Source organism: Lagopus muta, chromosome 6, assembly GCF_023343835.1.
Source record: "Lagopus muta isolate bLagMut1 chromosome 6, bLagMut1 primary, whole genome shotgun sequence".
In the NCBI taxonomy this organism is placed as follows: Eukaryota; Metazoa; Chordata; class Aves; order Galliformes; family Phasianidae; genus Lagopus; species Lagopus muta.
Genome location: NC_064438.1, coordinates 53,825,181 through 53,842,195, shown reverse-complemented (window position 1 = coordinate 53,842,195; position 17,015 = coordinate 53,825,181). Strand labels below are relative to the sequence as shown.

The following is a 17,015-nucleotide window of genomic DNA, read 5'->3' as shown; positions in this document are numbered from 1 at the left end:
TGATCTTCTTTGCTAAATGCTTTGCACTTTCATGCATGTTGTTCTGTTGCTTTCAGTAGCTCTATAGAATTCACAGCTCTGCTACAAGTTTTACTGCCTTTGGTTGCCTCTTTCTCATGCAGCGGTGCTATGGCTGTGCTATCGTGTTGCTGATACATATTTCAAAGTAGCTGCACACTAGCAGTTCTGTATAAGCTACTGTAACCAATACAGACTTCTCTGTAAGCGTCCTTTCTGTATCCCGTGCGTTAGAAATATTTTGACAGTTTCTGCACTGTCAGAAGCTGAATTTTCCACACAGTGGGGGTCTTAGTGACATTGTTACAAGCAAGTACTTTCGTCGTCTGCTTTCTCTCTCCAAAATGGATTTCTCAGTGTACAAACCAGACCTTGCAAATGCACAGAAGAAAAACTATATTAAATCCAGGCTTGTATCACATAGCAATTTGGGACTGTGCAAAAACTTGCCATGACTTCCTGGCTATATGGCAGCAGTATTAATTATTGTAAAGAGTGAAAATAATTGAAGACAAAATGCAACTTCAGGTTTTCTGGAAAATGAGAGAATTAGACAAGGACAAGGTGTGCTACAGTAAGATAATGATCCAAATAATTAAAGCAGAAAAAAGTGAGGTATCTTTCTTCATGTGGAGGACTGTAATGCATTCACAGTAGGAAAACAAAACAAAAGCCAGAACAGGAACAATACCAGTGACTTATCTTGCTATGAAATGCAGCTTCTGAGTTGTTTAACTCCTGTTATACATCTGTCTTTTTGACTTGCATGCATGTTTAATAACCTGAAAACGTGTCCCTTAATGGCAGCATTCTTAAATACTTTGTCCTCTTTCTCAACAGTCAGCGTTACTAACAAGGCAAAATCTTGCAGATTGAACCCCTTGTTACTAAGATGGTGTTTTTTCCTTCCATCCCATCTTTGTTTCAGTGGTGGCCTTTTCTATTCCTAATTATATGGAGCTTTTAAAAGCTTTCTGATCCCCACATCTTGGATGCTGCCATCAAAAGAATGTGCTAAGGAGCTGTTCTGTAATAGAATGGCTCAGGACTGCATTCCCTTAAGCCTTAGATTGGATGGCTTGGTGTCAACAACTGGTGCACAAGCAGAATTTACAACTTAAACACAGATAAAATCCACTGAGCGAGGTGCCCTGACTCTCCTGTTTACACTACTAATGCCAGTGCAGAAAACCACTAGAGACTCCAGTGGAATCCTGATAGTTATCGCACGAGAGCAGTGGTAACCAAATGGGCGTGTATGTGTACCTGTGTTAACCCTGAGCCTGGTATCTGGTGATAACCAGGATTCAGTAATTATTTGGTGTAAGGGAGGTAACCTCTTGAAATCTGATCCCATTTTTCTAAAATTAATTTTTAAGGCTACTATATTGGAAATGTATTTGCTCTCGGTTCCGAATGAAATCCACTGTAAACTGTAATAAAGCCAACATCAGCGATAGGGACCCCTAGTTTGGCAAAGGGATGCAGAAGGCCAGAAAGCTGCACTATTCAATAAAGAAGCTTTTGTTTCACTTTCTCCTAGGGGTCTTTATTCCAGCAGACAGGTGACCGTGGAGGAAACGCATCGCTGGCCTGGAAACGCGTAAAGGCGTGCAAAACCAACGGACACAACGGAGTGGAGCAAAAGACAATCATTCTACTATCGACTGGTTAGTATCCTTACAACAAAATGTACGTAGAGGGGGGCAGGGGCTGTGAAAGAAAACTGATGCAAACATACCCAAGCTCATCTCATTCCTGAGAAATCTGGGAGGAAAGTGAATAAAGTGCACTTTTTTCCTTCCCCTCCCTCTATAGACATAGCGAGTAAACTTCTAGGGCAGTCGATGGATGAGAGTGGACTACCCCAACTCACGAGTTACGATTGTGAAGTAAATGCTCCCATACAAGGCAACAGAAACCTGCTACAGGGTGAAGAACTGCTCAGAGCTCTGGATCAAGTTAACTGAGCTTTCACAGTAGTTGTTCCTTTTTTGGACACTGGTGAATCATCACCTAAAGCAGTCTATTTATATTTTCTATATCTGATTTTAGAAGCCTGGCTACAGTACTGCACTAATTCAGTTAGTTCAGTTTTGATCCCTTTCTACTTATTTTGACAGTCTTTTTAATACATTCTTTATGTAACAATAACTCAAACCGTAGTGCATTTTTATAATTCTTTGGTACATACACCTTCAAGTCCATTACATTTAAAACACACTTGCAATAGCAGCTTAGAAATATGCACCTGATTTAAAAAATATATTTATTTTTTTGGCTGGGGAGTTGGTCACCAAAATCTATCATTAGTAAAACGTCAGCACGTGAAAAACTGGCAATACTTCCATCCTGCCCTCTGTAGGTAGCTGGAAGACTTGTGCTCTCTTACTCTTTATGTTCAAGTACGTTGGTTTTTTTTTAATTTTAATATTTTTTTATAAGAAACAACAACGCTTTGCAGCAGTGCATTGTAGCCACAATCGCACAATATATTTTCTTAAAAAATACCAGCAGTTCCTCATGCAATATATCTGCATTTATAAAAACTAGTTTTTAAGAAGAATCTTTTGTTTGCCTACGAAATCATGTTTAAACCTGGATTACGTCATTATTTTAGTCACGTTGTAATATAAATTGTTCTTAAATGCTGTCTTATGCTTTTGACTTAAGAGTGTGAGTAGTCGAAGGGAAAGGATTTATCTGGGAAGGGCTAGCAGCATTTTATTTGGGTACATTCTCAATTTAGAGAGAGAGTTTGATGTTCTTAAAGTAGTCACTTTGCCAGCTTAAAAGAAATCCCTGCCTGTAGTTGTTGAAGTTAATGCTAATATTGTGTATGATCTTAAATCTAAATGTTCAGCTTACCCTGTGTGGTATAGGTGATATTTCAAGCAGATTGTAAACCATCTTGCATTGTTAGCAGTTTTATCTAGTACATCATTGAGTTGCTCAATATTTTAATGTTTTGGTTTTAAGCACCTTGTTGCTATTAACATCCGTATATTTTCGTGTAGATTTCAATAACTTGAATATATTTAGAAGCCTTTTTATTTAGAAATATATAGTTGTCACAAACATCTTATTTTCCTATATGTACTGTACAAAACCTTCATTTGCTCGTTCTTTTGCTCTTTGTGGTTGGATCTAACACTAACTGTATTGTTTTCTTACATCAATAAACTATATGTGGACCAGGCCCCCTCGGGGAGTGTGTTATCTGAGAAAAATGAGATAATTTATATTTTTGTTAGTGGTTATTGTTCATCCATGTTCCCTTTTTAACTTAGACCTGATTGGAAATCACAGCTTCCTTCTTTGATCGTACCACCTCCAACTTAATTATGAGCCTATTCAGTACTAAATTCTCCTACACAGTGTTGTACTACCGGCGGCCAAAGATGTTCAATTTTTTCACTTGTTATCACACCAGTTAGCAAACTTGAAAGGGAGAAGACAGCACATGTGTTACGGCAGAGCAAAAAGACTTTTTCCTTAAGACCAGCTTAGAGGCTCGTCTCTGGAAGCATTATCAAGGTAACACTGGAAAGCAGGAAAAAGTAAAATTCACGAGGGATCAATTAAAGATGAACTTCTTAAAATTGCAGTGAGAAATGAAGCTGGTACTCTGTGATAGAGAAGGGCTGTTCTACGTTGTTGTGCTGTTGACTCGGTAACTTTGCTGTCCTAAAACCTGATACTATTGATACAACCTTGTAATGTGTAAATAGGGTCAAGATATTCTGTGCATTCTTCACAAAGTATTTTAGGAAACTTATGTCACTGTAAGAAATGAAGTGTGGATGTCACGATTTATTCTGGAATCTTTCGTTTCATTGACCTCCTTTAGGGTACTTTACAATCACTGTGATGGTGAATAAGCTTCACGTGCTTTTTAAAAATACTGTTACAGTTCTACAGAAGCAAGAGCACTTTCCAAACTGACACAAGTGTGCTAATGAAACTAAATGGAACCATCGTTAAAAGATAAGGCACTGGTAGCGAAATATGGTTGTGTGTTTGAGTAGAAGTTGCATAGAGAGAGAAAGCATGAGCATGGACTGCAGGATTTGTGCAGATTGAACAACTTGAATACACACACCTAATAGATATTAAGGGTTTGCACAGAAGCCCTTGTATGTGGTGGTGTGCTTCCCATGGCAGCACTTTCTCCAGCAGCAGTAGCAGTTGTGATAGTGAAGCTGGTAAAGGCTTAGGAAAGGCACCAGCAGACATGGGTTTAAATGAGCACTATTTCACCTAAGGATCTTCCCCATTTTCTGTCACATGTACTAACAAGCACAGCATGTTGTTTACTATGCTTGTAGAAGTGAATGAAATAAGACTGAACTGCAGTACGTGCAGCTGTTTGCACTGTGGGCAACTGGAGGAAAAAAAAGAAAAGGTCTTAGCCTGAAAACTTAACTTTTAAAGTTAGACCTGAGATTTCAAGTGTTCCCTTTTTTTTCCCCTCCCACCAACCCCTAATTATTGTAACAGTAATTATCAAGACCTGCTCCCTATGGCTGTATTCTGGAAGTTACAGCTTCCCTACATTTTTACAACTAAGACTGATGTGCTGTAGTTACTGGGAACGGTTCTTCAGCTCAGAGATGCTGAAGAAAGCATGGAAAAGTAACAGTAACTGCTCCGGGCTGCTCAAAGCTATGCTAAATGCTGCTGCGTGTTTGCTAAACCTGGAAGCAGACCTTGTAGCTGCTTTCATTTCTTTCCTTAGATTTTAGGACTCTCCAGCCTCATGCTAATCCTTTGGAGGACAAGATTTTTGTATACATTCATTTCTACACTTTTGCTTCATGATTTTGAATGTTTAGTTGGTTTTTGTTAAGTGTTGAGGCATTATCTTATAGCACTTACTCTTTACCAGTAGTAAAGAAGGAACTGCAGCTGGATGTGGTACCTGCTTTTGCATATGAAACATACTAAATTAAGAGCTTCACAGATTAAGAGACAGTGTTGCTTTCAGCAGCTCATCAGGACTGCAGCAGTAATCAAACCATGCACTTCACTGAGTGGTTGTCCAGCAGCTTAGGTGTAATATACTTAAAGTTGCCTGGAGTCCAGAGTGCACACTTCCTACCACACCTTTTGCCATGCAGTAAGATGGATTTAGACTGTATATTGATCTTGAAAAACCTTTGGTATTATAGAAACATTTTATATTAACAGTTTCCATTCCTGTTGTACGCACAAAGTCCCTGTCAGTAATTATGAATCACTTTAGAAAGACAGATGCCAGAAAGAACAATCAAAGCTCTACGTGCTTGCAATGAAATAAAGGTATAGGGATCAAAAATTATTACAGGTTTAATAACTGCATATTTAAAAGTAACATTCATTATTTAAACAGCTTCTTAAACAGCTAAACAAAGGTAGCTGAAGACAGAAACATGGGCTGTTCCACTGATAGCTGTTGGCTGGCTTTCTCTGTTGTTAAACTGCTGAATGAATTATTTCCTTCCACAAATCCAGGAGGCAGGCTAGAGGATAGGCCTGAGGTCAATCATCTGTTCTCCATCCCCTCTGATTAGCTGCTACTGAACAGCACGCACAATTCACCCAAATGTCACTGCACTTATGGATATTGTTCAGATTGCAATTATCCAGCATGAAAACAAACATTTCACAGGCCAGGAATACTCTGTAGGAAGGCCAGTATTGTCATAGGAACTCGTGAGCTGAATACCCAGCTTTCATTAGCAATCATAATACGCTTGACTCCCTGGAAAACTCTAATCTTGAGAACTGCGATTTTGATCCATGTTCTAAAACTGAGGTGTCATTTTCTTTCTGCTTCCCTGCTTACCTTGAGCAAAGCTTGCCAAGTTACCAAAAAGTTAAGAGTTTGCTACTGGATTTATACAGTATGGTAGATTTTGTGAATAACTGCAGTATTCTCTCATGAAAAAAAGTGGTATATTTTGATGGAATTCTTTTCTGGAACCAAGTACAACCTATTGCAATTGTATTTCTCTCGAAACACTTTGACATACTTGTGATTGTACTTCTTTTTGATTGTGTAACGGTATAAAATTCAATAAAAGAGAGGGTTTGTTTCTAATCTGTGACACCTGTGATCTTTCTGCTCATCAATTAGCCCCATTCTGAAAGATGGACATGGCAAAAACACTTTGAAAAAGAAAGTAAATATACACTATGAGCACAACTGAAACGTGCGTGTTTGAGGTGCAACCCACCTCGTGCTGAAGTCAACAACCCCGGTCACTAAACATACACGTGGTCTGTTTTCCAAAAGCATTCATGAATTGTTCTCACCCTTACAGCCAAAACCACTCCCGGTGGTTATCCCATCTAAATTAAGTGCACAACAGCCCTGAACAGGAGAGGATAAGCACACAGTTCCAGTCTAACACCAGGGATTGTGCAGGTGCTGCACAAAACACAGAGAATAGAGCAATGGATATGGAGGCAGGGGGACTAAGTTTTAAAAGAAACCTCTCAGTAATCAAGAACACCCTTAGTAACAAAACAGAAGCAATTTCAAATCCGAGATGATTTTCCAGGCGATTGCAGCTGCTCTCAACACATGCAAATAGTAAGACAGTAAGAATCCCAAGATCTTGCTAAGCGAATACCGTTTCCTATTGCACGAATCAGAAATTTCCTGCAATGTTTCTGTTTTGTTGTGATGAAGCCTGAAAGCAGAAAGCACGCACAAATGCTATCAACTCAGCAGAATACGACCCCATTATTATACGATCCCCAGTACTAGTGATGTCTAGGTATTTTGTTAAATAGCATATTAAAGCTACGCGACATACGTTCATGAAAACAAGATTTATTTCCATGTTCTCAATTTGAAAAAGTATTCTGAACACATACGATACTCAAAAATAAACGAGTTACCCTGTGCCATATGCAACTTGAGAAACCTGTTATTTATAGCTATGTTTACGCAGGATAAATAGCTTAACTTGCATCTTACAGGGCAGGACAAGTGGGAACTCGAATCCCTTTGTTCAGCAGTTATACAAAGAAGATATGGTAACTAGCATGCTGTTCCTTGGAAAGCAGTCAGTGTACAGCTGAAATATACTAATAAATAACACGAAGGAGCACTGAACAAAAACAGTTCCTCAAGAAACGTGGTGGATTAATTAGCCTAAAAAAACAACACTATTTGAGTGTAAAAGCAACAGAATGAGAATTTTGCATGAAGATCCCGTTTGTTTTCCTCTCACACACACACAAGAGCCTCGTCCCGCTGCATCCTCTCTCACAGCGCGGTGCTGCAGCCCTGCCTGCCTTACAGAAGCACCGATCCGCCTGGTGCTTCTTCACACGGCATCCCTGAGAAACCACCGTCAAAACTGGGAAAACACACCTGGCGAGCCGCATCGCTGCCGTTAGACGAAGGGATAACCGCCGTAACTGCAGCGATGGCTCCGGCCCCTGCCTCCCGTCCCTGCGCCCATCTGGGTCCGTACGTGTGGGCTGAGGAACGCTAACCGCTCTCCCCACAGCGTCAGCATCCAGTTCCATTAGCCAACCGGGGTCACACAGGGGATGAACGGGGTCGCAGCCCTACGTCTTTAAACAGCACTTGAACTAAATGTATTTTCAGAAACCAACCAACCAACCACCCGGCCGCGCCGCTCGCTCGCAGCTCGGTGCGCACAGCCCCGCTCCCCGCCGTTCCCGCTCTCCCTCACAGACCTGCGCTCCGGCCGCTCTCCGCCGCCTCGGCCGCCGCCCGCGCCTACGTGCGCCGGGGAGCGAGGGGTCAGAGAGCCGCCAGAGCCCGCACCGCTCCGCGCCGAAGCCGCGCCCACCCACTCTACGTGCAGCCCGGCAGCCGCGGCCCCCCGCTCCCCGCCCGCCTACGTGTGGCAGTGCATGCGGGGAGCGCCCGGCACAGCGCACCCCAGCCAAGCCCCGCCGCCCTCCCTCACGGAGAACCCGTGCACGGAGCAGCGCGCATGGCCGGGAGCTGCGCAGGCGCCCTGACGGGACGCGGGGCGCGTTAATGGCGGCGGGGTGAGCTGTGAGCCGCGAGCCGTGAGCCATGAGTGCCGTGCCTGGGCTGCAGGAGGACTGCGAGGCGCTGCTCGGTGCCTTCCAGGAAGCCGACACCGTCCGCTTCGAGCGCTTTGCTGAGCTGTGGCGGGAGCGCCGCTTCCACACCATCTTTCAGTGAGTGAACGGCCCTTGTGGGTTGGCATTAAATAGTATAACGTAGATTGTTGCCTTTTTCACTCCGGATCTAATTTACTACACGCAGTGCTGCTTGAGAACATAGAGCACAGCCCTCTGTGGAGTTACCAAGGGTAACGTTTTAAAGTTCCTAGAGCTCGCTGCTGCCTTATGGATGCTGTGACACCCGTGCTTTTACTGTCGGTTGCTGCAGCATATTGCTTTCTGTTTGCTGTAGTGGTAGAATGAGAGCTCTGGAGAGGAATAAGATCACAAAGAAGACGTTGGAGCTGGCACAGCAGTACTTCTTGCCGCCGTATGCCTTCCAGATCCGAGTCGGTGCTCTGTACCTTCTGTACGGGCTCTACAACACGCAGCTCTGCCAGCCGAAAATAAAGGTAACTTACTGAGCCTCCTCGGAAGGTGTGGGGTGTGAGATGTTGTCATGGCATTACTGAGGTTGGAAAGGGTTGCTGAGATTGTTTGTCACCATTATAGTAAAGAAGTTCTTCCTTATGTTTGTATGGAAGTTCCTGTGTTCCAGTTTGTGTCCATTGCTACTAGTTCTGTTGCTGGGCACCACTGAGAAGAGCCTGAGGAAAAAAAAGAGAGAGAAAAGAACCATCTGTTTGACTCCCACACTTCAGACATTTATGAACAGTGATAAAATCGCCTCTCAATCTTCTCTTCTCCAGGCTGAACAGTCCCAGGTCTCTCAGTCTTTCCTCATACAGATGTTCCATCCCCCATTCATCTCTGTGGCCTGTGGCTGTACTCTGTCCAAAAGTTCCCTGTCTTTCATGAACTGAGGAGCCCAGAACTGGACACAGTGCTCCACTAAAGCAGAGCAGAAGGGGAAGGATAACCTCCCTTGACCTGCTCGCCATGCTGTTTTTAATGCACCCCATGACACCATTGGCCTTCTTGGCCACAAGGGCACACTGTTGGCTCATGGAACATCCTGTTGTCACCAGGACACCAAGGTTTTTCTCCACAGTCAGTGCGAAGCTAGAATGTTCTCATCAAATGTGGAGAGAACTCCATGACGGCCTTGGTTGTTTATTAGAATTTCAACAAAATGGAGACTGGTTAAATTATTTCCAATTCCTGTTAACTAGAAGTAGAATTCGTAAATAGGTGGAAAGCCTGAGCAATATGTGCCTTCTTACTGCCTCTAGGAGAAGAGATTGGTATAGAAATGAATTAGAAAATCAGTGCAAGTGGTTTGTGCAGAAACAGTTGTGTATGTTGTGTGCTCAACTGAGTCCAGATTCCTTACACAGGAAACAAAGTATTTCACAGTGATGTCATTACATCTCAATCTTAATTATAGAGGAGTCATTTTACAGAGATGAATTCTGGCAATTTTAAAGCCACTGCTATACAGGATATGTTGGTGAGTGCAGGAATCATCCAAGAAGGTGTCTTAGGTAGAGTGAAAATGAAGTGGGCTGAGCAGATGGGAGGATGGAAAGCAAGAAATGAGGAAGACTTTCTTGAGCAGGGCATTGTAACAGTACACAACTGATTTGTTGCAGATCAGGATTGCACTCAAGGATTGGCCTGAAGTCCAGAGCTTTCAACAGGATCTGATAGATTCCCAGCATTATGATGCAGCATACATCTTTAGGACACTGCGTCGTGCCAGAGCATTCCATTTCACAGCAATGCCAAAGCTAGTGAGTTATTTTGTTAACAACCTACCATTTTTAATAAAATATCTTCAGCTTTCAATGGCTGGCAGTCCAACAGCACTGGTGTGCTTGACGCTGTGCACTGTGCCTTGCTTTATGTAACTGGGCACACAGCATAAAGCTTAGAGGATGTTTGAATGTACCACACTTCTCACCTGATTTTTTTTTTCAGTATCTAATCTTCTTACAATTTGAGATGTCGTATAACTTGTGGAAATGTTGAGCTCCTGAGTTAGAGGGCTGGAATGATTTTTTTAAAGTGCTGGTTGAGCACTTGGCTGTGAAGATGCATGCTGTTGTCGATGAGGTAGTTTTATGCCTTTCAGCATCTCTTGATTGTTAGATATGCAGCTAAAACTCTCAAGAGTAGGGTGGTTTAAGTTGACCATTCACATTACAAAGCCTTGTCTCCTGCTTTAGCTCAACTACAGAACTAAGAAGAAGATCCAAGAAAATGAATGTAAAGAAGAATTTAAAGATCCAAGTAACAGAGTAAGCAGCCTCATCACGAATGATGTATTGGAGGTACAGTAACTTTGTGATTAAGCTTCTATTTGTTTTGGGTTCTTTTTCTGTTATTGAAAAGCTATACATTCTCTAATTAGCCCAAGATGGTCCTTTGTGCATTTCTTATGGAATGCAAATTAAGGTGATAGTCTGGCTTAGCAGTTTTTTCAAATATTCAGAAACACAGTATTTAATTGGGAAGAACTTTTGTACCTGTTGCTACCATATGGTACCTGTACCACACATTCCTATGTTTTTTCTGGCTTTGCCTCAATAAGATGTAAATGGCAAAGGGAAAAATGGCCATGTGTCACTTGGGGGTGGGGGAGGGTGAAGAAAAAAAAAGAAAAATGTTGAGCTGGGAAAAGCAGGTTTGTTTTGTTGTGTCTGCAGATTGCAGCTGGAGGCTGGGTATGGATAATAAGACCTTAATCATCATAGGTTATAGCCTTTTCTAACCTCTGTTTTTCCTTTTAAAACTTGGTTTAAAAGGAGACCTCCTTGAGATCTGATCTTTGGCATCACTGAGCCTTCCTTCTTGGTTTAAACAAAAGATACTCTTTCTTCTTTTGCTTACTTGGTGTGCTGATGGGGAAGTGCTAGGTAATATTACTGCTAGGCTCTCTGAAATGAAACTGATACAAATAATCTCTTTCTAACACTTCTGCTAATTCAGTGGTGTCCTTAGGTTATATAATCTTGGTTTTCTTCAGTGAGAACTCATATCACTTTATGCTGTAATCTTTTGCCTGAGAAGTGTCTCTTTTCCTGTTTTAGGAACTGATGAATATTCATGAGCACTATCAGAAAATGAAATGTGCCATATCAGCTGACAAATCCCAGCCAGACAAGGCCCTGAGCTTGATAAAAGACGAATTTGTAGTTTCTCTTAAAGACATGGCTTTGGAACATCAGGAATGGCAGCAAAAAAGATTGGTAGGTAATACCAGCCACTGTGCTGTGGCAATTTAACGGGTTATGTGAGAGTGTAAGAACTGGTGTAGAGCTGGGATCTCAGTCTAAGAACTGGAACACTGAAGAATGGAGCGAGTCAAACTCAGGGTTGTGGTGTGGGGGAAAGGATGGTGACTTGCATGGGACACTGGCTGCATGATAACAGAAATGTTTGCCCTGGAATGTGTGATTTGTGGATGGTGTTAGAATAACCGTGCGAAATACCTCTGTAGCAGTTTGTGGTCAAGGAAAGGCTGTAATGTAAGATTAGTGAAGAAAATGGCCACGTGTGGTTACTGCTCTGTGAGTGACTGACATTTAAAAAACATTCTGTATCGTGTGTCTTTCAGAAATTGTTACTAAAAGCTAAAGAAGCTGATGAAATGCCAAACAGAGTGGAAGAAGGAACTTCGCTAAGATCAGAAGTAAGAAAAATGAACTTGTTTGCTACATTGCACAGGCAGAATCTGCTAATTTCTTAATATCATAGGCGAGGTGGGTTTTTCCTGTCATTCCAGGGCTTGACAGAGTCAAAGTAAGTTCCAGGAATAATTAGTAGAGTTGGGGTTTTTATTTTAAGTTGCGTTGTTTGCTGTTAAGCTCTGAGCAGACACGGCTGTGATAGTTCTGGGATGCTAGAAGTAAAAAGATACGGCCCCTTTCAGGTAAGGAAGGGAAAGAGCTGTGTTCTCTTAGCCAAACATCTTCATGATCCCTCCCAGAGTTTCACCTAAATGCAGTAACTATTTTTTAATGCTGTAAAATTCTCTTGTATTGTACTTGCCTGCTAGTTTCAACTGTGAATTTGACTAAGAAGTGAACTTTCACATTTTATTTTCTGTTCCTGAGCTGTGGCAGGAACCTGAAGGCAACCAAATTCAGCCTTGCATTCTTAATGGAACTTGAACTTCATTTAAGAAACAATTTGTCACCATTTATTATGGAATTACAGCAATAATGAAATACTGTGAAATCTGGTTTAAGAGTTCGTTTTAATGTTACTGTAATAGAAAATGAAATCTTTTCCTGAATAATCCTTTTGTTTCTCTGCAGGGTTCTGAAAGAGCAGATGCTTTGGCTAGAATCAAGCACAAGTCTTATTCTGCAGTTGTTGAGGTAGGTGTAAAATTTGATGGTAGAGATGTAGTTATTTTAAATGATAATTTAAAGTACTAACAGTGCAAACAATTGATCAAAAAGGAAGCAGTTAAAATTGCACTCTGTAATTCAGCTTTTGAATGTTCTGCTTTCCATATCTAACACAGGGGAAATGTGAGGTTCTTGTTATTCTTGTTAGATTAATGAAGCAATGCCAGTGTGGTCTGTGCCTGGGGGTTTTCATTTACAAGGTATCTTTTCATGTCAGTGCTCTGTTTTTTAATAGATGGAATTTTAAGTAAACGGAATTAAGAAGTACTTGAGTTCAGTGGTTCCTTGAGGCTCAGATGTTTGAAGCTCTGAAGATTCTTGTGAGAATGGAACTTGGGGGTTTAAAGCCAATAGGAAATTTTTGGAATTGTTTCTCTAAGTACTACTCGAAAAATAGGATTGAATTATCCTTCTTATGGCAGAGCCATGAGAAACATTGCATCATTCTTTGTTTATTTAGATTATTTATTGGAGAATTCATTATGAAATGAAACAGAACTCTGGGATGTACAGCAGTTCAGACTTATGAATGAAGCACTAAATGACATACAGTAACACACAGCTATAGCAGGTTAACTGCTTTTTTTTCATAGTTCTTACATATATTTACCTTCTAGGCCTCCAAATCCAGAAGACATCGTCAAGTAATACTAGAATCTTCTGAATCAGGACTGGATTATGGGAAATCTCCAAAACGGAGTAAAAAAAGCAGTAGGAGACCACAGCCAGCAGAGAAAAGAGGTTCTCTGGAAATCAGAGGTTTTTTTCCATTGCATTTAGGAAGAAATTCTTTACTGTAAGGGTGGTGAGACAATGGAACAGGTTGCACAGACAGGTTGTGGATGATTCATTTACGGGTCTCAAGAAACTGGTTTGGTAACAGTTTTTTGCACTTGCTTACATTCCAAGATGCACATCCCTGCTTGTGCATCTGTTTTTTTTCTTTTTCCTTCGGACTTGAAAGACAGTCCTTTCATCTCCGTCTGCCAGTTCTGAAGACTTTTGTTCTCTGAAGTAAGTCAGCTTTCCAGTGTCCAACTTCTAACTGATAAAAGTTGCTCAGCCATTTCAGTCTTTCATTTGACTTACTGTTTATTGAAGGTTAACGAAAAGTGAGCAGTGAAGTAGTTTTGAATAAACCACCTTGAAGAGAATGATTTCAGAGTTCCAAAGTCTGCCTTGCTTAGCTTCTGAGAAAATTCAGCCCACTTCAGAGCTGGGCATTAGGCTATGCTGGCTCTGCTTCACTTCAGAACATTAGATGTAGTATTGGAGAGAGAATAAGGAGAGGAGCTTTGAATAATCTCTGAACTGAGCTGGTGATCAATGCTGTTAGTTACTTGTTACAGAGCGTTTTTCTGGTGAGCCATGTGAACGTACTGGAAACAGGTGTTTCTCCACAACCTTTGCCTGCAAAGTCAATACAGATATAAGAGAACAGTCTTCTAACTACTGCAGCTAAGATACAGAAGTGAAAAAGAAACTAATATTAATAAAAAAAAGAAAAACAAAAACCCAAAGCTGACTTTTTCTCCTAAAAAAATCTGTCTGCAGGTCAGATGCAAGCAGAAAAGGAAACTGTTACTCGCCATATTGGGATGCCTGTAATCACAGAAGAAGACAGCTCAGATACAGAAGGTATCATGGTTGAAATTCTAAGAGTCTGTAGGCTTGTTTTGTTAATTGCTCTGTACTATGCTGTATTTTTTTTTTTTAAACTAAAATTGGTGCCTTGAATCGCTTTGCTTTGCTTTCTTGCAAAGGCTAGGTTAGTTTTCATCCTGTAAATTGTTACATCAAAACTGAAGCTTTGCTCTGATAGTTTGTTGCAAGCAAACGTGATGGCAAAATCCTGGCAGTCATGTTCATTGTACATAAAATTATTTCCATTGGCAGTTCATTGATAGTCTGATAGATCCTGCTTACAAAGAGGAAGGCAGACTTAAGAGCTCGACCAGAGATCCTTGCTGTTAGCCTGAAAGAATGGGATTTAATTTATTGAAAGGGAAACAAGAGGATAAGTACAACCTCTGTAAAGGCCTGACAGCATAGATGAGTGTAAGGATCAAAAACTATGTAACAAAAGATTATTTTCATGCAAGAAAGAATAATAACAAAATACATCCACAGCAAAGTAGTACGGCCTCTGATCATCATAGTTAGCTGCAGACAATTTGAATTCATTCAACTTTTAGACGGGTTGAAGGCACGATGGTGTATTTTATATTGTACATGATGTTGTTTGTTCCTCCTCCACGTTGTCATGATGTTTTGTCTCTAAGTCAGTTCCTCAGTTCTTTGAATAGTTTTACCAGTATTTGAAGCATTAAAAAATACCCATAAGCAAACTTAGGTGTAACTTTGTTACTAAGTGTTCCATATTAAAGATGTTTATGAGGAACAGAAAGCTCTCGAAGTTGAAGAAGTTGGAAAGGACAGTACGTTGTTAATCAATGGGATTTCATTTAATATTTTGAATGATAATGTGCCATAGAATCTGGAAAGATATATTTTTTTCATATTTAAAGTCATGCAGAGAGGGGTTCCTGAGGGAATCTCAGGAGCTCATCTAATTCATTTCCTTCTTCTGGGCAGAATTAATTCTAGTTTAATTATTCCCAGGAGGGAAGATAGATTGCAAAGTTTGTCAGAAAAATCTCTTTATTTCCTTTCAGAAGTACCTCTCTCCAAGAGGAGAAGACGACGTTAGGATCCACTTGGAGAACACTAATGTGAATTGTGATGACAAAATGGAAATGTCAGATGTAACACAGAGTGCTTGTTTGGATTCCACTGGATGTACAACAGGAACTGGCTGGGACCAGAGCTACAGCTGACACTGGAGTACTGGCGCTGAATGCTGTACCTCAGCAGTCTCATGGTACGGCACCTGGTGCCTTCATTCACCTGGCTGATGATTCCTGTGAGAGAAGAAGTTGCTCTGCACTGTGTGAGATGAGAAGAGGGAGAAGATGGTTCCTTCTTGTATTTAGTCTCTATAATGCGATAATCTCTTGGAACTCACCTTGACTTGCAATGACGTTTTAGCAGACACTCTTGAAAGAACAGCTCACAAAATACTTGCCTGTGTTTGTACAATAAATTATTTCTCACTGTTTACTTGCTACATTTTATAGCACGCAAATTCAGCAATATTTATCAATATAAATTGATAAATTTATACAGGTGTGGGAAATGAACTTGGTGATAAGCCTTTTATTGTATTCAGTCTCCAGCAGATCTGGCTTTGTTGTATATTTGAATGAGGAAATACAGTGCATGTTTATTGATTATTTTTTTTTATAGGTGACACCAAGCTGTACAGAGGCAGGACTAGAATTCAAAATGATCTTTATCAATTGGAGCAGTGATGTGGAAAGAAGTAGGGATGGAAGTAAACATGAAGCTTAGCACTAGGAAAAGGTACAGAGTGGGGAAACAATTGCTAGGCAACAGTACTGCAGGAAAAGCAAAAAGACTGAGAATCATGCTGGAGTATTTTCTGTAAACAGTAACATCCTCTAGCATTTGTGTCACCATTCAGCCCTGTAAGGCCGCAGGCTTAAATACTCCCTTATGACCATTGATAATTAAAAAAAAAAAAAACAAAAAAAACCAAAGTGGGTAATTATTCTCTTTGGTATTTTCTGCAGTTAAACACAGCTGCAAAAAAAAACCACCCACAACCTGTCAAGAAAGGCCAAAGAGTTTGAGCAAGAATAAATAGGGATACAAAAGACTTTTTTTGGCATAAAAGGGGTCTGAACTGAGTGAGTTACTGTGGTAGGTATTTCAGAGCCCAAAGGAATGAAAGTGCCTTTACCTAGATGAAGGAACTCTGAAGTGAAAAGGTAAAGGGTTGGAATATAAAAAGGGCAGGTATTAAATGCATTAGTTGGTAAGGAGGAGCAGGCCGAAGTGACAAAAATTGGACGCTGGGAAAATTAATAATTAAGCACCAGTATTGCACTCAAACCCTCATTTATGGACAACAAGGAAGCGCTTTATTAAGAAGCCAAAAATGTAATTGACTGAAGAATGGTATTCATACCACAGTAATCACCATTTATATAGCAAAGCTAAAGGATCCTCTGTGTGGGCATTTGAACGTGTGGAGGCCATGTTTACAAGGGCAATGGGGCTGTTCAGGTGCCACCTGTTTAGAAGGCACTTACGTGGAAGACATTTTGCACTGTAATTTTCACTGCAGTGGAAAAACCAGCAAGGCCCAAGCAAGCCAAGGTAAGTGCAAAAGGTATTGTGGGCCGTGTGGGGAGTGAACATCACGTCTAGAAGAATCCTAACCAAAAAAAAAGTAAAAAAAAAAAAAGAAATAGACTATGCAAGATTAGCATGGGAAAGGTTTGAGAGTGATTGTAAGAAACTTCATAGCTATGTAACGTGTATGTAGACCCTTCCAGGTCACAGCAACGCGAAGAAACGAACTGGAGCAGTAAGGTTGGAAAAGCTCCCTGCGGTCAGCCAGCCCTCAGCTGTGCGCGGCGCAGCCCGCTGCGT

The 17,015-nt window shown here is 41.0% G+C and overlaps 2 protein-coding genes across 6 annotated transcripts in view; both read left to right on the top strand.

Moving 5' to 3' along the window:
- HIF1A (hypoxia inducible factor 1 subunit alpha) overlaps positions 1 to 6,100 on the top strand; it is a 30,714-nt gene extending 24,614 nt beyond the window's left edge. For all 4 annotated transcript variants that reach the window (XM_048947918.1, XM_048947916.1, XM_048947917.1 and 1 more), the window contains 2 exons: positions 1,562 to 1,688; positions 1,837 to 6,100. In XM_048947918.1, coding sequence (XP_048803875.1) covers positions 1,562 to 1,688; positions 1,837 to 1,988 — 279 coding nt within the window. In that variant the 3' untranslated portion in view covers positions 1,989 to 6,100. The remainder of the gene's footprint in view (positions 1 to 1,561; positions 1,689 to 1,836) is intronic.
- A 1,690-nt stretch (positions 6,101 to 7,790) lies between these two features.
- On the top strand, positions 7,791 to 16,083 carry SNAPC1 (small nuclear RNA activating complex polypeptide 1). Of its 2 annotated transcripts, none has more exons than XM_048947920.1 (10): positions 7,791 to 8,193; positions 8,432 to 8,591; positions 9,732 to 9,872; positions 10,308 to 10,412; positions 11,172 to 11,330; positions 11,699 to 11,773; positions 12,402 to 12,464; positions 13,115 to 13,256; positions 14,052 to 14,135; positions 15,173 to 16,083. In XM_048947920.1, exons 1-10 carry the CDS (start codon positions 8,066 to 8,068, stop codon positions 15,205 to 15,207), a joined length of 1,092 nt encoding a protein of 363 aa, XP_048803877.1. In that variant the 5' UTR covers positions 7,791 to 8,065; the 3' UTR covers positions 15,208 to 16,083. The 2 variants fall into 2 exon arrangements, with proteins under 2 accessions (XP_048803877.1, XP_048803878.1); XM_048947921.1 differs by having other exon boundaries at positions 7,808 to 8,193; positions 13,115 to 13,238; positions 15,173 to 16,082.
- The last annotated feature ends 932 nt before the right edge of the window (positions 16,084 to 17,015 follow it).

What these genes read in the sequence shown, in the direction of transcription:
- SNAPC1 (XM_048947920.1), top strand. Translation starts at nt 8,066, where the DNA reads ATGAGTGCCGTGCCTGGGCTGCAGGAGGACTGCGAGGCGCTGCTCGGT. An exon ending in CGCTTCCACACCATCTTTCA is followed by an intron (nt 8,194 to 8,431) that starts GTGAGTGAACGG and finishes TGTTTGCTGTAG; the next exon opens with TGGTAGAATGAGAGCTCTGG. An exon ending in TCTGCCAGCCGAAAATAAAG is followed by an intron (nt 8,592 to 9,731) that starts GTAACTTACTGA and finishes GATTTGTTGCAG; the next exon opens with ATCAGGATTGCACTCAAGGA.